The sequence below is a fragment of the Thermobia domestica genome, chromosome 5, assembly GCF_964235325.1.
Source record: "Thermobia domestica chromosome 5, izTheDome1.hap1.1, whole genome shotgun sequence".
Taxonomy (NCBI): domain Eukaryota; kingdom Metazoa; phylum Arthropoda; class Insecta; order Zygentoma; family Lepismatidae; genus Thermobia; species Thermobia domestica.
Window position 1 is genome coordinate 293,567,848 of NC_137458.1, and position 24,976 is coordinate 293,592,823.

At 33.6% G+C, this 24,976-nt stretch overlaps 1 protein-coding gene across 2 annotated transcripts in view; it reads left to right on the top strand.

Moving 5' to 3' along the window:
• The first annotated feature begins 211 nt into the window (after window positions 1-211).
• Window positions 212-24,976, top strand: part of LOC145686700 (sphingomyelin synthase-related protein 1-like) — a 49,594-nt gene continuing 24,829 nt past the window's right edge. Inside the window, exons 1-4 of one of the 2 annotated variants that reach the window (XM_081760253.1) lie at window positions 212-1,087; window positions 8,013-8,189; window positions 16,835-17,313; window positions 18,671-18,788. In XM_081760253.1, coding sequence (XP_081616379.1) covers window positions 8,025-8,189; window positions 16,835-17,313; window positions 18,671-18,788 — 762 coding nt within the window. In that variant the 5' untranslated portion in view covers window positions 212-1,087; window positions 8,013-8,024. The remainder of the gene's footprint in view (window positions 1,088-8,012; window positions 8,190-16,834; window positions 17,314-18,670; window positions 18,789-24,976) is intronic. The other variant, XM_081760254.1, reaches the window with a different exon arrangement.

The window sequence follows — 24,976 nt, forward strand, 5'->3', positions numbered from 1 at the left end:
GATCTGGCAATAATAGCATAATACCTATTATAATTATTATTATTATATTACTGTAGAAATCCACAAATGTTGATGCTCAAATCTACATATGATTACATTCTTATCCTATTTTGAAATAGTGTATATATTTAAAAATTAGTAATAATACATCACTTTTAAATCTTAAGGCGCCTGTTTGACAGCGATATCTATTGGCGTCAGGCAGCACAGCTAGCGGTATCTATTCGAGCGTGGATGTTTACTATTAGAAATTGTTAATTGTGACTCGCTAGCATGTTGTCTTTCATAAGTAGTATTAAGCCCAGTGTTGGTTCTTAAGGGAAGTCTCGTATTCAAGAAAACTTATCTACTTTGTCAAGCCTGCCACTGCCATCTTGTGAAAAAATTAATGTAAAAGCACAGAGAAAATAAGTTATTTTATTACTTTGTCTGTGGTAAAAGTAAGCAGAAACGACAACAAATTCGATATTGAAAAGGCAAATCTAATGACTTCGGCTGGCAAAGAGCCAAATAAATGCAAGTAGCGACATTAGTCACAAATCACAACGACATCGGCGTAATAAAAACAAAGGAATTGAGGTGTAGTTTGTACTTTGTAGCTTTATAAACAATTGAAATCTGCGCAACTACGAGTACCGTACAACTGAAAATTATTAGCTTCCGGGGTCAATGACTGCGTACAGCGTTAAAGAGAGAAATGTAAGAAGAAATCACACAACTTAATTGCAATCTGTGTTACGAAGTGTAAGGATTTTCACATGCAGCGCTTGCGCGAGTGACATTGACCTTCCTTTTTTCTTCCGTAAATCTAGGTAGCAGAAGACAAGACGGAAATATTTACAAGTTGTAAGTTGCAAGTGCAATGTAGTGTCAGATGGAAAGAAAAAAGAAATATTTCATATTAAGTGAAAGAAGGAGATCGTAATAGGAAACTACTATTGCGATTTAGTGGGCGTTCCTTTACACTTGATCTGTGTATGCCAAAGATATTTACTGGACGGTCGTTAATGAGGCGTAAAATAGACTGTAAAGACGTATTATCATGTGATGTGAAAGTTACCCATTAAGCAGAAACGACAAAGCTCTGGTAAGAAAACTCTTATTTTTGTTTGTTATTGGATTTGTCATTACAGGAGTTAATGTTCATGTTTGTGATTTGCTGCAGTCACAATAATTATACTCGTCATAATTGAACAAAAGTAAATAGGACAATAGTAATTTAGATACGTAATCGCTATATTTGATTGAGTATAAATAATGTGTATTTATAGTGGAGAAATTGCGTAGATTAGTATCCACTGAGCAAGAACCAACACTTACTGAAATGTACATTTTGCTGCGATTTATCTTTCTGGCCCAATAAAAGAACTAATCAAGGTCTTAATTGTTGATTTTAATCCGGTTCCGAGCACTGCGTAGATGCAGACCTAATTGTTAGCGATAGACTATTATGTGTGGCATCAAATCTAGGTTAGCCTGCTACCCGTACTTTGTGTGCAACCCATAAAGTAAACGTGCACACTTTCAAAAGAAAATCTTCACTTCAATATTTCTTCGCTTCTGCCGAATAACAGGGCACAGAGTTAGTTTGCAAGTATGAATAGGCATTCTTATCTGTATATACGTGTCGTGCATTCGACTGGTTCTCATTAAGGTCAACTGAGGAAGGTTTGCACTGTAAGATTTACAAGAAAAATTGGGTTAGATTCCATTAAGACTTACCGTAATTATATATATCATGGTGAAACCGCGTACTGGTTTACTTTTAGCGCACCACTAGAAAGAATTGAAAAATATAATTTCTTCACTAATCTACTTCTTATTATTCCTTAAAAGGTTTCTGCTGGGCGACATAAAAATATTTCACTTTGCATAGATAAAATTTAAGGGTGCCATCATAAATAATTGTTGAAAATGTAGCATTATTTTACGTTTCGCTTATAGATACGGCTTCCGAATGTGTGACCTGAAAGCTACAGTGCAAAAAACACAAACAAACCTGTGCTAGGTGGCCGCTCAAAAGCACGAATGCTATTAAGGCAAAGCTGGTGGGCCCCTGCTGTAGTGCGGGAGTGCATCCGAAGGCAGGAGGCGCGTAAGAAAGGATGGTGAAAAAAAGTTTGGTTTCATAGTGATACGAGTTTCAGTAGTACGTGTCATAGCTTCATACTAGAAAGCTCTACTTGTAAACATAAAGTATATTGTACATTGTGCACAAATATATCGGCGATGGAAAGTAGCATCTAATGGTCATCTTTCATATGCACCCACTTGTTTTATCCGTCGTAAAGTACTTGTAATGATTTTACACTAGTAATCCTACACATCTAAAGCTAAAATACAACTGTATTACTTTGTATTTAATTCTGTCGCGTGTAGAAATTTATTCCTTATAAGCATATCTTTTCATGCAAACTATTACATTTTAGGTGTAAATATTCCAAAATGTGGTGCACCAAACTACACCAGCACCATTAGTTATCCATGATGAAAGAGATTATATGGAATAATTGAACGAATTATTTTGTACAGCTAATCTTCGATAGATGACGGTCCTGGATTAGGCCTACACGGGGGAACTGACAGAATGGCAGGAAGTTAATTTGAATTGCCGGGTTTTAAACTATTTTGTTTCTTGCTTGATAAATGAAGATTTCATCATAAATTTTCGATTTATTCATTATGCTCCAAAATTCGAACTGCTAATAATATTTCAATTCTAATTGACAGTCATCTACAAACACCTTACTATTGCAAGCTTTCTATTCATACCAGCAGTGTCTAAATGAAAGAAATTAGTTTTAGTCGTTTTCCTTTTTATATATATTATTTAAGATCTTTTCGGGTATTACTACAAGGAAGCAGCTTTTATCTTTATTTCTCACTGTGATCTGTATATGCTCTACTGAAGACAAACAGTTTCAAAAGTCATTGAAGTTATTTGCAAAACATTTTAAGTAACAAGCAAAAAAAAAAAAATAAATAAATAAATAAAAAAAAATAATAAATAAATAAATAAAAAAACATACATACATCCTCCAACCGCTTGTAAAGAATTTACTTCTAGAATAAGGTGTATATATATATATATATATATATATATATATATATATATATATATATATATATATCAGGGTGGATTGATTTAAATCAGTCTGATTTAAATCACTTGATTTTTTTAATAAAAATCGTTGATTTAAATCGAATTCCTAAATAAATAAATTAATTTAAAGTGAAAATAAGTAAAATCCCGTTTCTGTTTTGTTATTTCGATTATGGAAATTGATAATCATAATACAATGAGACTCAAATGTACAGTATAGTATGAAAACAAATGTCATGCAGAGGATGATTAGGGAAAATCCCGTTTTGAACAGGTAACGGAGCAATCCTGTTTTCTTCTTTTCGTAACATTGGGTTTTAAGATCGTTAACTATTCCAACGGGGAAATTACTATCGATATTTAAGACGAAAATTCTTTTTTTGTGCGTGTCTGTTTGTTTGTTCCTAGATAATAGGGTGTATTTAGAGGGGTCCTATCCTCTCTCCATTTTTGTTCTTTGTTTAATAACTTTAGGCGAAATTTACGTATTTCATGCTGCAAGCTAGTTCTGAGTTTTTAAAAATAGGCCCCTGGCAAATATAAGTAACTTTTGTGAAAAAAGTATCATTTTGATAAACGTTGCTGTACTTTTTCCTTAATGCTTAACCTTTTAAATTATATAATTAAATTATTCTATTTAAATTATATTATATTTTTAGGTGATAGGGTAGAATCTTCATTATTCGATTAAAAAAGTACCAATAAGGCTTTTTACTTCGTTTTCTTCAAGACTGGAGGCATTCTAGAACATGTTACATATGCTTTCACGCCTTTCTGCGTTGAGGCATAGTGTGTGATGACGTCAAATTTAAAGAAATGATTTTTTTGTTATGTGTATTATTATTATTATTTGGCATTTTGCGGGTTATATTTTGCATTCAGAAGACTGAAATTTTGCATAATCGTTCAGTGCACCCCTTAATTTTCAGATGTTTTCAGATCTCTGTGGAAACACCGGGGTCCAGAGAGCCAAAAATGTTAAAAAAATAAAATTAAAATAAAAAAACAATATTTTTAACAAAAACAGCTTTTTTCGTGATTTTTCTGTCTCAGGTGGAGACATATGAATGGTACCGTTTCAAAGGCTGTTCTATTCTGAAGAAAATGATGTACGTAGTATGCTCCTAGGATAAATAGGGATGTCGCAGGAAACTGTTATCTGAGATCCTGTTTTATACGGGAATCTGGGGTATTTAAGGAATATTTTTCGCGGGCTTATTTTTGCACCTACAAGATTGAACTTTTGCACATGTACTCAGTGCACCCCTCAGTAGTTTTCAGATTTGTGTCAGATCTCTGCCTTAAAACAGGGGTCCACAGAGGTATTATTATTATTATTATTTTTTTAAAAAAAAAGATATTTTTAACAGAAAATTCATTTTTTCGTGATTTACCCGCCCCAGATACATTATGGAGACATTTGAAGGGACACGTTTAAAAATTGGTTTTATTCTGAAGAGAATATTGTACAAATCATGATCCTAGGATAAATAGGGATGTCTGAGGAAATTTTTATATTACATGCGGGTCATCGTGGGAATGTTCTTAGCTCATTGTTAAATAATTTCCTCACCCTTACTACTCAAGATAGAAGCATGAAATTTTGTACATACATTCAGTACACCCCTTAGTATTTCCTAGTTAATTTTGAGATCTGTGCGTTAACACAAAGGAATAAAGAGGGGATTATTTTTTTTTTTAAAGTAAAAAAAAATGCCGATTACTCTCAAAATTTACCGCTTCAGGGACATGATAGGGAAATGTGAATATTACCGTTTCAAAAACTGTTCTATTCTAAAAAGAGTGATGTGTGTACCATGATCCTAGGATAAATAGGGATGATGCTGTAGCTGCTTAACTGAAAGTCTATAATTTACGTTTAAAAAGAGCCATAATTTAAAAGGGTTAAGAAACATTGTTTGGGATTGATATAGGTTAACGATTGGGGATAATTCAAAATTCAACCCCAATACTTTTACTTAAATGGCATAATTAGCATTTAATACTAATTCCTAATGCTTTTTCTTCAGTTCGCGACTTGCATTATACGAGGAGAAAGATTTGATTTAAATCAAAAAAATCGATTTAAATAAAAAAAATCAACAAAAATGATTTTTTTGAAAAAAATCATGATTTTTTCCACCCTGATATATATATATATATATATATATATATATATATATATATATATAAATTTTATTGCAGAAACATCTGAGAACATCAGATGTATTACAATCGTCAGAAATAGATAGAAGTTGAAAATTTTAGGGTTACATATATAAAATACCATAATATAAACAAAATCACTGCATAACAGACGCAAATATTTTAACTATCAATTTTGAGTTCAAATAATTCTTCAACACTATATATACAATTATTAATAAGTAATTTCCGTACTTGTTTTTTAAAAGCCAGAAATGGAAGTTCTCTTTAAAATATAGGAACAAAATTATAAAATTTAACTGACATATAGTAAAAGGTCTTTTGTGTCTTACTATATTCTCATCTATATATATATATATATATATATATATATATATATATATATATATATATATATATATATATATATATATATATATACATAGTTTATACGGTTTACCCAACATTGTTAGGGTCGTCAAGTCTAGGAGGGGGCAGGTCATGTAGCTAGAATGGAAGAAAGTAGAAACGCTTTCAAAGTCTTGACTGGTAGACCCATAGGAAAACGACCATTAGGAAGACCTAGGCGCAGATGGGAGGATAATATTAAGATGGATCTCGCAGAGATAGGAATACAAAGTAGAAACTGGATCCAATTAGCTAAGAATAGAAGTCAGTGGAGAGCTTTTGTGAACGCGGCACTGAACCTCCGGGTTCCATAGGCCATAGAGTTAGTTAGTTAGTTATATATATATATCGATCGATCTATCTATATATATATATATATAGTAGTTTTAATTATAACACAAGACTGAAGTAGAATGTTTCTCTATTGTTAACTTTTTTTATTGTTTTCAGATAACGAAATACAAAATATTCAACATTCTGGTTAAGACGGATAACATCAGTATAACTCGAATGAAGAAAAGATATTTGTATAGAAGAATTTTTGTAAATGATCGAAGATTTACATTTCTATTCATGCGAAATACAATTTTAGTATTTAATTTTATAACAAAATTTCTTATGTATTTTCTCATACTGAAATAAATCATAGAAAATTCTAAATTTGCTTGTTTGTATTGAAAAAGAACGAAAGTAAGTGAAAAAAACTTTTCTGTTCAAAACACCTCATTGCAGTAATATATGCAGTATATCTACGATATTACAGACTGATCGCCTTTCATTATGGTCATCTGAGACATGGTTATAAAGGAAATGGCACATAAGTAAAATTACAATTCTCCTCCTGAACAACATTGTATTCTCTAACTCTTAATTAATATGCAAGCTGTCCTGTTAAATATATTGGTTCAATGAGCGATAATATCCCCCTTTCTGTATCCCACAGTTAAGCGTTTTCTCTATTTCAGGATTATAAGAAAACAGTGGCAGATATGAGGCATCGCTCTGTATGGCCATAATATTGAATTACTCAATTCAGCCACGAAACCACATCAAAGTAATGACAAATGAAATATATCCAAATGGGCATTCAGGCACTATATATATTCGGCCCGTGCAGGTCTCTAGTACGTACTAATTATTGAATAAGTTTTCTCTCCACTAATATGGTCTGCAGCTATACAATATACGGGGGCAATAATGACAGCATGTTTATATTGTAAATAAACACTTGCAGGACAGAAAATATTCATTACATAGCATTACCGAATTAATTTAAGCTGAGGCCTACTAAACTTCTAGGGACAATAACATATACTATGTTTATGGCGCAGATAAAGATTACGTACACCATCAAAATAACGATCATAACAGTATTAGACATTGAATAAAAGGGACTATCGACAATAAATTCATACGCAACACGTATAATAGCAAATTAAACATAACACGTATAATTACAGATTGAACATAACTTATTCAAACCACGTGCAACTACAATGTGTCGTTACCGATAAGATCGGTATGTTACAACTTTGCTCCAGAATCCGAAAACCTAGCACATTGTTCCTCAGAAACGCGATTGCCTAATCATATTCTAGAAGTTGATTCGCCTTCCAGGCTATATTCTCTCTCTTTTGTGGTATAGTAATTCCTTTTTAAGGCAGGTAAAAACAGGTTTTTATATTTTTAATTTTATTAATTTACTTTTTATTCAGATATTATTTGTTAGTATACTATACTTTACGTTACAATTCAGTGTATTTATTGTTAAAGTCATTTTGAAAATTCGAGTTCATGGGATCCAGGAACATGTTACTACCGAAAAATTGTATTGAAATTCGAGCGGAGTTCTGAAACAAATTAAGTTCGGATTCCAAAGTATCAGTGTACTTTCAGTCTGCCGAATTTTTCATTTATTATTATTATTATATTGTCATACTTTTTATATTATTACATTTATAAAATTAATTGTTATTTATTTAACATTCTTGTATTAATTTCTTCATTAAATTCATTTTTCAATCCTTTTTCCTTTTTATCTTTTTCAGTTCTTTTTTTCTGCAGTCTTCTTCATTCTTGCCGATCCAGTTACCCGTTAATGTTATCTTCCTTCTCTAAATAGCATCTAATTACTGCCTGGTAACACTATTATATGATCACGTAACCCTGTATTCCAACATGGCGCCCACCTGGATACTTCTCAGATTTTTCTCTGTTCTCATGTTTCCTCCCTTCTGCTTCACTTCCCCCCCTATCTGATGAAGCATTTAAGCGAAAGCACTCATTGTGTAATTTTGTGGTATGATCATGTTTCCATTACATTCTGGTATTATCTAATCCATATATGATTTTCCAGCTGACTGAAATAATGCCTCCAGTATGGGAATGGTCAGTAGATGATGTTGGCCATTGGCTTCGCACCAATGGTCATGACGAATACGTTCGTCTTTTCTGCGACCAGCATCGGATAGATGGAAAGGCCTTGCTGTTACTCACGGAGTCCGATCTTCGTCTTCCTCCTCTAAATATTAAGGTAAGCCACATTTCAACAAATATTAATAGCGTGTAATGAAAGAGAAATTTGAAGATGAGACATAGGTCAAACGAGTTGAATAAGATATTATGTTTCAGGATAAATTTTCATGCTTATATTCGAGATTTTTTTTAAGATATGAAAATCGATGCTAGATGAGAAATAGTACCTATTCAGTATCAAAGGGTTCTTACAAATCTTGAAATCAGGGAAATCCGAGAAAATCCCGGGAAATATCAGGAAAAATGGCACTTAACTTGGAAAGCAGGGGGAAAATGGGATTTTGCTTAAGTCCGTCTCACATGAACCTGAACTAAGTTCTTCAACCTAGTTTACAACTTGACAGTGTTGCTTAACTCAAACTTCGATGCAATTTCTTTTATCCTGACGTGATGTAGGGGTCTCAGACTCTCCTTAAAACTAGGTAGGTTTTACCAGCAGAGCCTTTCGTGGCCGCTGTATTAAACAGACGAAAAACGCTTGAAGAGTGTGTTATGTACAGGGCAATGAGCAATGCCGTAATCGTAAATATTATTATTATTATTTTTTTTTAAATATATATTTCGCTATATGAGTTCATCCGAAGAGGATGAAATAGCCATAGCAGCGATATCTACTCTATTGTTGGCACAAAAGCCCCCCACCAGATTAAAAAAAAAAAAAAAAAAAAAAAGATAAAAGAGGAACTGCTGCGTCAGGGAGTGGATTCTTCGCAGCAATAATGCATAGGAAATTTTAAGTCCGTATTTTTAGTGTTGGATAATGTACTACTTGCAGAAGATCCTCGTTCCTACAGAATGGACTATTACTGAAATTAGTAACTCCGAAAATTTGGAAGCAAGATACGGACATGAGGGAGTCTGTATCAGCTGAAAAAAAGGTTTCTAGATCCTTGCATCAACAAAATTGTAGAACTGAAAATCAAATGGCTTGACCAGATGTGGCAGTTATCAGACACGGAAAGCTAAAATAAATGAGGAAAAGAAAATTTCTAGTTTAGATATTGAGCGTATCCGCTCAGCTGTCTATCCACAAAAGATACCCACATACCCCATAAAGTAAACTTATGTCGTTCCGGGGGAAGGGGAGGTCTCTCATGCACTACATATAGATTTTTTTGTATTGCGCCAGCATTCTAGAACTGTTCCCTAAAATTGCGCGAAGGACACACAGCACTGATGACAATTAACTCTTATTGTTTCTTTTTTTAAACACATTACATTATCGTTTGGTAAACAGATTGCACATCTATACTTAAATCGCCTATTTTTAATCTTCTAAAAGATGTAATTAAATTTGTTCATGACTGTAGTGTTCGGGTGGACATCCTTACTTCATTGCATACCTTCTCTAAGGCCTCTGTTCTTGCAGTTTTTTAATAATATAAAGCGTGCTTTACGTTATACAAAAAATCATTATTCGTATGACTCTATTAATTCGATTAATGCTTCGGGGGGCGCGGTGGCTCAGTGGTAGAGCGTTCACCTCCGATGCTTGGGGTCCTGGTTCGATCCCAGCTCGCGCCGAGTGGACTTTGTGGTGAACAAACACCGTGCTCGTGGGTTTTCACGGGATTCTCCCGCTTTCTTCATTCCACTATTTCATTCATTTCTCATCACCGTCTCCTTTATCCTAACCGTTCATTTTTATTTCGATCGATGCTTTCCTTGTCCAGGTAGCCATGTTTTGAAATGACAGCGAAAAATAAAGTTTAATATCGTCAGGCGCTACTCTTGCCTGATTGATAGTTGTATGCAAGTCCAGGAGAAAATAGAAACTACTTCTATTTCTTCCAAGTCAGAATTCAAATAAGGACAGCAGAAAATTTCAACCTGCCGTAAGGACAAGTCACTTCTCACACGATCGTTAAGGAAGGTCGTGAGTTAAAGATTGTCGATCGCATCCTTACTTAATACCCGTAGACAGGCTTTAGGATGTTTTTTTTCCGTTTTGCTTATTTGTTGAGATAATTCGATAATTTAAGCACAGGCGCCCAATAAAGCAAGTCTGAATCAGTCAGTTTAACTAATTTTGTTACTTAGTGTTGCCATTTAACGTTATTTTTACATTTTAGTATTCCGTGCGATATAACTTTAAAAACATTTAGCAAATTTGTACGAAAATTGTAATAATGTTAAAACAACTAATAGATAAGTATAGTTATTATTATTAATAATTTTCGTGTAATGCTACTTAGCTATTACCGGTATTTAAAATTTAACATGTATAATATTTATTAATTATGCGAAATTACATAGTATTATTTCTGTTAAATGTAAGTGTAAAATAATAGTATGCCAAATATAGAAGTAAAACAGGTGACTAATTTTTGATACGTGGGTAGTGTTTCTAGTGATTATATGAAGTGCGAACGTAACCAAGAATAGGAATGACGAAAGGAGCATTTAGGAAGAAGAAAAGTCTATTTTGTAAGCCCTTGAGTAAAGAGTTGAGAAAAAGACTTGTATAAAATGCTTCGTATGGAGTATTATACTATATGGGGCGGAAACATGGACATTACGCAAAAGCGATGAAAAAGAAAAAAAACCTGAAAGCTTGAAATGTGGTTATAGAGAAGAATGGAGAGATTTAGCTGAATCGAGCGGAAAACAAATGAGAGGGGGGGGAGAACAATGTTTTATGTAATTGAAAAGAAAAAGAGAAACTGGTTATGATTGGCTAACAAGAAACTGTATCATGAGGTACGTGTTAGAATGTATGGTGGCAGGAAAGAGAGGGAGGGACGAAGGAGGTTACGGTTGATGGACGGTATCAAAAGAGAAAGATCGTACGTGGAGACGAAGAGGTTAGTGGAAGACCGTGGGAAGCTTCTCAGTTGCAGCAATAGTGGCAGAAAACATATAAGGGTGATTATGATAAACACACAATAACTTTTTAGAAATTGAACAGAATAAAATTCTATAAATCGAAGTTAATAGAATTGGAATAGGCAGCTGTAGTATCGCCTCTCTCAAATCTATGTTAAGTCATACCTTTAAATTCTTGTATATACAAAATTCTTTCGGTGTCCTATTTTTCTTATGGAATTTGCGGGAAATTTAAATATCTATAAAGTAATTAATTGTAATTTTCTTATTTAGTACATTTTTAGAACTAGTACTTTTTTAGAGCTAGTCTGATTGTTATTTTATTTATTTATTTAAATTGACTGAAACAGAATATTGAAACTTTCCTGAAAATTCTGATCCTACAGTTGCTCTTTGGGGAGAAGGATCATTATATATATATATATATATATATATATATATATATATATATGTGTGTGTGTGTGTGTGTGTTTGTTTGTTTGTTTGTTTGTTTGAACATAAAGATCCCTTATAAAATTTATTCTGTAGCTCAAATAGCAATTCTTTGGTTAGTTTCGTGTTTGCTTATCCACTGTTATTAAACAAGTCTTTATTTAGCTCTCATTACTGGACCCAGGGTGTCTAGAAGTCGGGAAAATCGGAAAAGTCGCTAATTCGTCTTAAATTAAAAAATTGGTCGGGAAATCGGGGATTTTTCGGGAATTCGCGAGAAAAGTCGGGAAATTTGAATTTACGTTTTTGACAGTTATTATGCTTATTTGCTTGAGGTGAACACTTTGTGTCACCGCATGTAGATTTGAAAGTTCCAATGTAATCATTCACAAAATCGCATTTCGCCATTCTTTTGTTTAGAACGCAACTCATCAGTCATTTGTTTGTAGTATACTTAGATTGATAATGGCTGTGTCTATGATGTAGGAGGCAGGTAAGTTTGTTTTTTTAAACATAATTTCCATTCGTGAAATATAACATCTGTCTATAATAATCTTAGGATTCGAGTTTTATAAAAAAGGAAAAGAATAAAAATACATTTGAAAATCTGGCGGATAACTGTCAAAACCTTGCAGCAACTCTAAAAGACTTTTATAATGACATATCATTTCCCAACAAAACCTAAAGAAAGTTCAGTTGTTCCTGTGGTAGCATCACATGTAGACGTACCTGGCACCAGCACTGATCCTCTTACATGCTCATCAAGTAAAACACGCTCTCCAACTAGTACTTCAACCCTAGACAAATATAAAGAGAAGGATAGTGTTACACAGGCAGAGATTTTGTGGTGTATAAACGCAGTGATGAATCACAACTCTTTACGCAGTGCTGAAAATAGTGTTGTTCTTTTTTACTAGGATGTTTCCAGACAGTGCAGTTGCTAGTGATATGAAATTGCACAAGGACAAAATGTCATATATCATCGTGTGTGGATTGTGTCCATATTTTCAACATGAACTTAAATCCTTGTTGCAAGAATGCGAACATTATGTCGTTGGATTTGATGAAAGTTTAAATCCTTTTGCGCAAAGTACTCAAATAGATGTGAGAGTATACTTCTGGGACGACAGCAACAACAGAGTCAGAACATGGTATTTAAATTCTGTTTTTATGGATTATAGTGCAGCTACAGACGTACTACATGGTTTGCAGAATGTATTGCAGTCGCTTAAGCAATCGAAGCTTCTGCAAATTTCAATGGATGGGTCAAACATAAACTTGACACTTTTAAAGCTAATTGAAGAGGAACGTTGTGCCACTCGTGCACAGATGCTCCACGACTTTTTGAACTTGGTTCTTGTAGTCTTCACGTTGTTCACGGTGGTTCTAAGACTGACATACAAAAAACCTGGATGAATTTGATTTCTTTTGCTAGAGCCTTGTATAACGTGTTCGAAATGGTACCAGCAGGGCGTGCTCAGTATTCTAAAATAACAGGTTCGTCATTATTTCCTCTACTATTTTGCCACATTCGGTGAGTAGAAAATGCTAAAGTAGCAAAGCGAAGCCAAGAAATATAACCGGATGTGAGAACGTATATTGAAACCGTTAAAGGAACAGACAAAGAACTCAACTGTAGCTGAAAGTTTGAACGAAAAATTGCTCCTTGCAAAATTAGCTTTTTTTCTTTTTCTTTTTCTTCCAATCCCTAGCTGAGGACTGTGGTATTTCTTGACCGAATATCAGACAGACACCTCTGACTTCATTTGTGCATGGCATCCTCACTCAGTTATTAAAATTATTGAAGTCACGCTTCGTTACAGAAGAAACGATGGACAGGGTAAGATTGATGTTATGGAGAAAAATGAAAACATTTATGTTAATTCAGTACTATTAAGGAAATTGACCTTGGGTATACAACTAGATCAGCAGTAAGGAAATGTACAGAGGTTAGTGAAAAGAAAATGCTGTGTTTTCGTAAACAAGTTCGTGAATGCTATCAGTTTTTTGTTTCCAAACTGCAACAGAAGTCTCCGCTAAAGTATTCCCTTACAAATGCACTGAGTTTTTTAATTCCTTCACCGTTGCTATTCACAAGAAGAAACTGTTGAACAAATGAGAGCAACGTTCGAAATTTTAGTGCAGAGTATATTTTCTCATCGTTCGATGCAGAAAAGGAAGACAGAGAATACAAGGCTCTAGTACAGCGTTTCCCAACCTTTTTCAAGTTGCGGCACACTACAGGTGTAACTTGAATACTCGCGGCACACCCATATATATATATATATATATATATATATATATATATATATATATATATATATATAATTATTACTATTATTATTTGTAAATGTAAAATACCGTGGTATTTTTATGTGATTACTGATCTTCTTACAGAGGAAAAAAAGCTCGATCACTGATTTTCCCCCGTGGTAAATCATTATGTTTATTTTTCATTCTAATTTTAAAATAGAAAACAATTGCAATGAAATATAGGACTCGGGTTTTTAAAAATCCACTTTCTCTTTCGAAAACTGTATCTAACCTTTAACTAAAAGGGAAGATCACTAAATAACGAACAAATAAACAAATCTCCTGTAGGTAATTTATATGCATAGATGTAGGTAATTTGTATGCACGTTTGCTTTGTTGAATTTATTGAATGATATGTTAAAATACCGTCAAGTTACGAAATAGTCTGCAACAATAAAGAAGCAATAATGGTCATGACAATGATAAATACGTTTTTCAACATTAAAAATGTACAGAAAAGTAACACAGTATGAAACTTAAAATTGTAGTTTTATAGTAGAGTAGAGGTTCATAGTAATGTGAAATACAAATATACATTTTCCCCTATGTCTTGCAATTTGGTTCCTATAGAATTAATAATTTGTTTCGATTTCCTCGCGGCACACCAGCGGCCCATTCGTGGCACACCAGTGTGCCGCGGCACACCGGTTGGGAAACGCTGCTCTAGTAGGTCAGATACATGTGCGATAGGAAATGGAGTATTAAAAATGAAACAACACAGACTTAATGATTTTTGGATGAGTGTCTTATGACCAAATAATATATATCTCTGCAAGATTGTAAAGATGTGTCTAATTCTTTCCCATGGCAATGCAGCCTTAGAAAGGAGTTTTTCCGTGAACGAGAAAATAATATAAAATTTGTCAGATAATTCTTTAGTGGCGCAGCGTGTAGGGTGTGAAGCTGTTAATGTAGTTGGTGGCGTACAGTCCCTACGTATCCCAAAACAGATGATACTATCAATGAGAAATGCATACGCGCGATGCAAGGAAGCCGAAGAACATCGTAGGAAAGTGATGGCAGAAAAAATCGCAGGGCCGCTGAAAAAATAGCACAACAGAGATTAAAGTAACTTGAAGCAAAGAAACAGAAAATCGTGAATCAGTTGTCAGAAGTCGCTACTATAGAAGAAGAAAAGAAGTTGCGTGATTAGATTACATCATTGTATACATGAATAAGGAGAAAGTTTTTGATTGGGTAAGATTTTGCACACTTTTTCATTACATTTTAACCTTTCTTAACTTTACGATTTTTTCTTAGGTCGGGAAAAATATGGAAATAATCGGGAAAATGTCAGGAAATTGCTGAGAGAAATTTGCTAGACACCCTGTGGACCTTTATCTTTCTTAGTGCTGCAAGTCAGGGAAAATGGTTGGTCTTTCAGCTGGAAATCAGGGGGGGGGGGGAATGTAAAAACACTGGTATCAATTTTGTAAACTGATACTGAAATTTATGTCTGTGAAGTTTGTCATTATAACACTAGCAATTTATCACTAATGACATACAACATAAAATTGTCATTAATTTTCGCTGTTAGGTGATTATGCGTAATATCAATAGAAAGACACGAGAGAATAGATTCTTATGCGTACATAATATCAATCGTGTTTGTTGAGAGAGAGAGAGAGAGAGTGTGTGTGTGTGTATAAAAATACTAAATAATAAAAAGTGTCTCGTATATTGAGACATAGTAAGTGGGGTGACAAAAACGAATCGACAGTTGTAAAGGAACATATAAACGAATCAATTTAGAAACAGTAATATTGTGTATATATATATATATATATATATATATATATATATATATATATATATATATATATATATATATTGTCGTTTACATAGAATGTTTATGTTCAAATCTGAGTAAGATCAAACACAATCATTACATCAAAATAATAATCCCGGTTGCTTAAAAAGAAGCTGGTTTTGTTGTGTGTTGTTTTACTTGAGTTGACTGTCATCTATTTTTCACTTGAAATGAAGTATGATTTCTACAATTAATCGTGTTGTGTTCTGACAGCCAGGTAGTAATGAAGAGCTTCGGCTTGATTAGTGCGTGTAGTGATCACTGAAATTTTAAGAAGTTATTGATCTTAGTGTTTTGTGTGGAAAAATGAATAAGTTGAATAGAATGTTAAGCATAGTTTTGAAGCCGTAGAGCTTCATTACTGTTTAGCTGTCTAAGGCAGCAAGTTTGCTTGACGAACTGATATTAGGAATATATTAATCCTGTTAGGATTCCCAGGCAATGACGTAATTAAGGGGGGGAATGCCGGATTGGAAGGAGGGGCCGAAAACTGGGAAAAATTTATTTTCACTATAAGGCAAGGAAAGGAGTTTTAGCAAACTGTAGATCATTAAAAAAAAAAAAAAAAAAAAAAAAAGGAAACTTAACAGGATAACAACGACTCAACAACCTTAGGATCATATCCATAGAGGATAAGTTACCTTCAAAGCTATCTTTTGAGGACATTGTAAAAATTTTTGAAGCCAAAAGAACCCACAAAGTTATATTTTAGTTTTAGCTTTTTGTGTTTTCATGTAACTTACATCGACTTAAGAGATTTGCAAAATGTCCGAGTATAATACTCGAGACAACAGCTTGACTGTTTATCATAATTAAACATTCTATTCTAAAAGAACAGACCGTTGATTCATTCTACACCTATGCACATCCAAAAGATATAATTCCAAAAACATTGTGATTTGCAGTTATTATAATAAAACTATAAGAATATGTCAAGCATGCTACTCTCAGATTATTTGGCAATCAAATACTAATTAGTTTTGTGTTTTATCTTGTATTAAAAATTAATGTATGTACTACAATTTTGAAATTAAGCTTTACCACTTGAAGAAAAATTGGAATAGGAGAATCACTGTGTGATGCCAATATCAGGTCTAGTCGGAGAGTGTATTGGTCTAGCCTAGTTGCGTCACTGTTCCCAGGGCTGTTTAGTGTTAGCTAATCTTAAAATGTTCCACATTTATGTATGTTAAAGTATTTATAATTCCTCTAGCTCATTTTAGTGTCTGTGTTGGATTTTAATTTCCTTATTTTAAATTTAGGTTCTGGGTGATGTAAAGAGATTGGCCATCGAGATAAGACAGATTCAATTGGAAAATCATACAACGTTATTGGAATTGGGATGTGAACCGTTGAATTTGTTTCCGAGTGGGTCAGGTCACCCCCATTGTTCACATGCGTTTCCAGTGAAGCATTCAGGAGGATCTGGGAGTGAGTCTGGGAACAATGATAATTTTGATGGCTTGTATTCGTTTACGGTGAATGGACACGCCACAAAATTGAAACCGGAATTGTGGAAAGCGTTGATCAGTTTGGCTTACCTGTTTGTTGTTACATGGATTACTGCGTTCGTAATGGTGATAGTTCACGATCGAGTTCCGGACATGAAAAAGTATCCTCCACTCCCTGATATTTTCCTCGACAATGTACCTCACATTCCATGGGCTTTCGATATGTGTGAAGTGACTGGGACAGTTTTACTTGTGATATGGATTGGAGTGCTTCTTTTCCATAAACATAGGTAAGTAATGAAGTTTTAATTTAGTATTATTAACGTTATGAGTTACGTGTTTGCACACTGAGTTTTCATTTTGGCTTATCTTGTAAAATAAACGTTTTAAACCTACACTGATAAATGTTAATATTTGACAGTACGGTATGGCAATTTTTTTTCTTTTCTTTCTGTCCTTGTATCACCCAGTCATAAGTTGTAATAACAACGCAAAGGACGTATACATATTCAGATCTATAATGTGTTCCTTACAAAGTATACATTTTATTTTATGTGCAGTTTTTAGTACAATCTAGCTTTTTCCTTTTACCAACTATGGGCTTTAGGAAGGAGGGATAAATCAGGTACGACATTGAAAGCTCGTAATCCTCCAAGTATGCGATGAACTTCCATTTTCCCCGTCGCCATGATTGTTGTCTTACACACAGTGTAAGTCAACTGTTACCAGGTCGGTAGTATTTATTAAGTATAAAAATTCAGCAAACTTCATTTAAGTTAATAGTGATGTGTGTTGTAAAATAAATATGTGTAATTTTGGTAGTAAATTACAAAATTTGTTATATCCTTGTTGGAATAACATGATTTATTCGTTAAGCTTCTTCGTAACCCTTCTCACAAGTGCAACACAACTCGTAGAACGCAGTGCCTACATTGGCAAAAATCCGCTGCCAGAAAATATAAGGATACTTCCTTTATTGAGTTGCACGCACTGAAAGAAATGACGGGTTTTGCAGTCAAGGAATAGTAATTCTAATAATCATGGAATTTCGCTTTACACTTAGATTAATTGGCTCCCCCATAAATAATTAGTGTTATCGTCATTGGTGCCTATGGATCTGGACTTGATTCCTGTTAAAATTTCACGTTAAGTTACACGTCCAGGTTTCATATAACCATGGACTGAAAAGGTGCATTAAATTCCTAAACAAGCAACAACTAACGAGCCATCTTAGGTAAAGGAGGCTTGGTTTTGAGGATTTGGAACACATCATGCTTATAATCTCATGAAATGCTTAGGTAATGAAATGCTCAGAATATATATATATATATTAATGCAAAAAATCTGAACGACAATCTGATGGAATTCGGATGGCGTTTCCCGTTTATCCTGCAGGTGCTCTATCAATTAAGCTAGTTTTCCAGTGACACAACTAGTTTTCCTGTGTTTTGGCATATAACGTCTAGATATTTCTCTGTTTTTCCGTTGTTGTTCTTTGTTTGTTGGTAGTTAATGGAATTGAAATAATTAATTTAAATTGTTTTATAAACTTTCATGCAGCATTTGTGATAGGTGACTTTGTTTTCAAATAGAAAATTTGGTTTGATGTTAATATAGTGCTTATTGTTCTGTTGAAATTTTTTTCAGATTCATTTTGCTGCGACGGTTCTTTGCCTTGTGTGGAACAGTATTTCTTCTTCGATGTGTCACTATGCTCATCACATCCCTTTCTGTGCCAGGAACACATCTGCAGTGCAACCCTCGGGTATGGAACATCATTTGGAGATAATAGGCAAATAACCTTTCTTAGTTTCCTTTTTCTTAGGTTTCAGCATCCATATCTAATGAGATCCCGTTTTATTTTCATTTCTGTGCAGGGATATAGAGTATGGAGGAGGCAGGAAAAACGATATTCAGAAAACTTGGGAGATGAACGTATTGTCTAAAATAAGGAAGAATTCTTGATTAATAAAGTAGGTCTGAAATCACTTCTTCATAGCGAATTTCCGTCCGAAATTCTAAGAAGATTAATGTAAAGGGTAGGTGTGTATAATACTAATAGAAATCGAACACTGCAGATATCGCTGCAGTATATACTTTAGAGACCGTACAGTGTATAAATAAATTCTTTCGCTACCAACGTATAATGAACAATATGCCTTAGCGAAAAGGAACAAGTTCAAAGCTACTTGTCTTGGCTGCGCAAGAGATTCTTCATGATTGTGCCCTGACTGAAGGATGAGAGTCGTGGTATTACTCTTCTCTGCTCTCCAAAAGTCATAATGGTTATAGTTTTGGATGAAGCAAGATATAATTTTTTACTGTAGTATACATCATCATACAATAGTATCGGTTATTTTGCTTCGAAATTACTTTCGAACTTTTTTAAAACGTGTAAATAAACCTTTGGCTTATTTTTACCTCTGAAATTTTCCTTATATCGTATTCCGGCGCTCAGTTACGTACTACAGTTTTTGCTATATTTGTGAAGCATATGGTTACTGTACTTCTAGAACTTGAATATACATGTGACATAACTTTTGTTAATTAATATTATCTTTACTGTAGTAACCCTCAATTCATAAAATGTTATTACATTCTTAACAGATATACTTGTACTTCTGTGTATTGTCATAGTACAAAGCTTTTAGGATTGAATGAATGTTAAATGAATATTCTTGCTCGTAACCGTAGATAACAAGCTGAATTTTGGGCTTCCCAGTAGGGTCGTGGATGAAGCGGTTGTTTTCTGTACGCGTGATTGTAATTTCAATCTCTGGAGGGAGTTCAACAATGCCTCGAGTTTCGTGTGAGACCGTGAAGGCAAATCAGTCAATCGCTTAGATCACCATAAAGTCAGATGTTCTGATTGAAATTATCACTGTATTGTTTCTGTTGTGGTACGTTTCAAATTCATAGTCGAGGTAAACTCCCACGTACAGTTTTAAACAAGAAGCTGTGTTCAAGTAATCGGTGTGACACTAACTGTGCTGAGTGTTTGATTACTGGAAACGACATATTCTAAATGAGAACTCTTTGCTTTCGTAAATCATTTCCTTTCGTTCGTTCCTTTAACTAAAATGTGTATTCACAGAGGAAGGCCGCATTGTTAAGCGAGGAAGAGAGTGGCTGTGAGAGAAATAAATTCTTCTTCTTCTACTATTACTACTAGAAGAAGAAGAAGAAGAAGAAGAAAAGTAGTTCATGATAAGACGAAGTAACACACAGAAACGTTTAGGCAAATCGAGAGTATTTTGTTACTGAAACGATGTTCTATAAATCTAGACGTCGAAAGTGAATTCTCTGATTTTTATGATTATTATTGTACTTTTGTGTCTCACATAAATTGCCAGAATACAGGAACGTGTTTGATTTGGGGAAAAATGCAAGCTATATTATGTTTGTTAAAGATTCTGTCTCAGAGTTGTAATGATAGTAGATAATATAATATATTTTGTGTTTTCTTATTGTTTATACGTCGATTTTTCCCATAGTAATTCCAGGAAAATGTAAGAATATATTTAATTATTAACTTCAAATAATAAAGAAATGAAATGGAGTAAAATCTTTGTTTTACGTTCCATGATTATGCTCTTCAGGCTAAGAGAGACGGATAATTAAGGCAAATGAATGATAATGGAAGAATTGGTGGAATGAGAATGTGGAAGGAAACGGGAGTCCCCCGAGAAGGAACGATGTTATCCACAGAAGGTGAAAGAAAGTTACTAATGTCTTTGTAATAACATAGTTGGTTCTTCTAAAAAGTAGATTAGGGAAGAAACAGGCGAGCAACTAATATACTGAGAAAGCACTAAGATTTAACCGTTTCATGTGCTGAGTGTCGTCCTCTTCGCTTGCGTCTATACGTTCTTTCATAATACACCGCTACACACGTGAGCTTCATCACTTTCACTGATAGATTTGTCTTTTTAGTATTCTCACGTAAACACCATCAGATATTTTACTTGCGTACTTTGGCTCTGTACGTTTTCAAAATAGCTTCTATCGTATAGAGATGAATGTGTAGAGGGGAAATAGGTATTGTTGTTTGTTTCTCTTCCTTTATCTATCGCAGACTCACTCACTAATATGTCATGCTTCTGCAGCTTTCAGAACTAGTTTAAATTCTTCTGTTTACTTGAATGTGTGAATAATTATGATTGTACAGTCATTACAAAAATCCAATACTGACGTCTTCTTTAGTGCATCTATTTATCCTTCAATGGAATTGTATCAAAATAAAAATTTATTCTTTATCCTTTTGAAGACTTTTTTTTTTGTCGTCTACGCAAGTATTAAAGCATGGTCTCGCGAATGTGAATATATATATATATATATATATATATATATATATATATATATATATATATATATATATATATATATATATATATTGGTATTTCAAATTCATTTAATCATGACTAAACAAAACATTTTTTTACTCGCTCCGGTAATAAAACATTTTAATAGTAAGACCTGAAATCAGGATTTGAAAGGGACGACGAGAATATATTTTAGTGTTGTACGTCGCCACTTGTATGTCACGTTTTTCGCTAATCATATACTTTCTTATTAAGAGATATATATACTGGAGAGTTAATTTTGTCTTTTGTTTTCAACGTTTGCTTATGCGTTGAAGCATGTTATAATTACTTTCATCGAAGTGCTATAATTGCTATGATTACTTTGAGGTGTGCAATTGAAGTTCTAGTTGTTATTGGCGGCATTTTCCAAAATCTGAAAGCAGTTAGGAGATGACTACGGAAACTCAGTAAAGTCGAATTTTAATCTCCTTCAAAGCAGTTTCTGTCGAGATTTCGCACTCTTGCATTTTTTTTCTGATATTGCAGATTCCGTTTTCGCTATAGTTGCAATAATATCTCGAGACAGCTCAGAGTCCGAAATTCTGAAGGATTAGGGGTAGTTCCCCTGTCATTCAAAATTTCTGGGAGAAAACATCCCTCTTACTGGGAGTAAACAAAGTGGCGATTGTCAAAAGTTTGCAAATTAATTTACAGTATTCATATGTACTGTAATTAATGGATGAACTAATATAATTAGCAGTATCCCCAATCTTTTCATAGCTTAATAATTATGGATATTTATATGTGTGAACTCTTTGTCAAAACATTCTAGTGCGAAGTTTTTTCTGTCTCCGCCCTCCATACACACACATACACTTCGACTGTTTAGACTTCGTACCTTGAGGTAGCCTGCTAGTGCGCTATAATAATACTAATTCATAGTAAAAGGGCTTAAGTTGGTGAAACAGTTGAGACTTCACTAGGATAAATAATAAATGGAATTGTTTCATACTTGCTTAAAGTATTGATTTTTCATATTCTCACTTCTTATTCTTTGTTCTTTTGCTTTTCTGTTGATTTTGAAACTTCTTTAAATTTTGTCAATGGTTATATTAATAAAGTAACAACATTAACGTTCATTTTTGGTTAAACGAAAGCTTGCATGTCATCGCTTTATATTTAAATTATACCTACAAAATGTTATTTTAACAAAATATATAGAATTTATCAGCTATTTAACAGAAACAGAAGTAAGCATTTGGACTATTATCAGATATTTCTTAATTGTTCATATTAGTACTGTATAATTATTTCTCGGTCAGAAGTCTATGTGAAAATAGACATTTTGTTTGGTACCGTTTTGATCTCGAACCGCAGAAGTGCGAAATAATTGGAAGTAATCCTCATCAGATCTTGTAAATCGTGTAGACAGCTGATAATAGTGCGAACTGCTTTTGCTTCAGTTAACATCTATTAAGGTAATAGTAGAATATGTGTTTTTATTATTAAAAAGCACATATTTTGACATCAGTAACTGTGACAACTTAGAAATTAAAATTTGCCTCTTACAGAAGAAGGAAACCGGCTGGAAATAAAACCATAATTGGGTTACAGAATTTAACGTTTTAATTGGATAAATTAAAAAGACGGTATTTCATAAGTATTACGTTTCATTTTTTATCATTAAGATAGTAATTAGTATTCAGCAAATTCAATAACTTCACTGATGTTTGCAACATAATTTCTCATTACAAAAATACTATTTAACTCTAGGTAATTCTCGAAACCATATAAATTTCACCAGTTATATTGATTTGTTTGATTTTCTTTAGTGCTAATTTGCTTAGATATTGAGATTAGTTTATACGCAGTATTAAGTCGTGAGCAGTGTCATTCGAGATATCCAGATTTCACGAGGGATGCAATAAAAAAAAATGAAATGAAATCTTTGTTTTACGTCCGACGGTTATTCCGGCTAGGCTAAAGGAGACGATGATGATGAGAAATGAATGAAATGGTGGAATGAAGAAAGTGGGAGGAAACGGGAGAACCCCGAGAAAACCCACGCATACGGTGTTTGTCCACCACAAAGTTCACTGGGCGCAAGCTAGGATCGAACCAAGGACCCCATGCACCAGAGGTGAACGGTCTATCACTGAGCCACCGCGTATACATGCAAGAACTTATACTGAATAACCATGTGTTCTTTTTCTGTGACTATTATGCTTCTTTCGTTTTCTGCTTCATTCTTATCCTATTCTCTTATAAATATTATTTAATATCTATATTAACATCCAAAACAGCACTTCTCCATTTACAGAAAATCCCGGAAAACTTTTTAAAAAAATGTACGATCTGCATGTTTTGTAGAACTGGGATTACTTCAGTGTCTTCATGTGAAAAACCTGAACATCCTCAAATATTTTCAGCTCTACAAAACGCATCGATTGTGCAATTTTCCCCGGTTTTCTGAGATTTTCTGCAATTGGACAAGATCCATTTTGGAATTGAATGACTCAACTATCCTAGATTAAAATGTTCTGTAGTGAATGTATTTAAAAAATTCTGAAACTAGTGCATTCCATCAGTTGTTTTTAGACGTTTTTAGTCCTAAGTAAACAAAAACTGATAATTCTAAATATACACCTTTAGAGTTAATGTTGCGTGATGTATTTTAAGATATCTCCTTCTTTCGTTTGAGGCAAATATTTTTAAGCATTATTATTTTAAAAGGAAATAAATGTACACTTACATACAAAGTATATTTATGTTTACCAAGTAAATGTTCATTGTTTTGGTATAGTTTTTCTTTTCTTTACATGGGATCCAATATTTAAGTGTGAAGAGGTAAGACCAATAAGCAGGAACCACAGCCAAGAAAAGTGGAGTTATTGTTACGCAAGTACTGCAATATTATTTGCAATTTTAATTACTTTTTTCTTCCTTGTCATTCCGTAGTAATGTCAAATTCTCTAAGGAACATGTTGGCCTTTTAAGGGTGGGTGTTTGTGTCCCCCCCCCACTCTGGTCCTCACTCCACTAGTAAGTAAGATAGAAAACATTACAGTACAAAAATAGACAAAAACTCCGCTTTGGTAGGTGTGTTTCTTGTAGATATTTATGAATATATATTTACTGAAGTTGGTTTAATTTAACATCACATAATTATTTCTGTAGTTATTCTTAGTATTTAAGTTATTACATATGTACTTAACAGACTGACTCAGGCATGAATGCATTTAATGATAGAAGTTTGTTCGTTTTTATAACTTGGTTTGCAAAAGTGATTCAGTAAAACGGTGCTGAACTCAATAATTTGATTTAATCCAGCAATGATAACACCTGCTAGAGGAAGAATATCTTCTCAATTTTTAAGTATATATTGCAAAATATTTCAATTCTTTAAATTTCATAATCAGTATGTACAGTGTATAGGAAATACATTTCCCTTAGCCTAATTCTAAAAAATGGCTGGAACAGTCAGTGAACCTAACTCAGAAGTTTCCATCGTGCAAAGCTGTTGCCGAGCCGAGCTGTCCCTGACCGAGGTAGATCACCAAATATAGCGATCTTTATTCTTTACACGATAGCTACTTGTCCATGAATTTTGCATCATATCAGGCCACTAGTTAACCGTGAAATAAAGTAC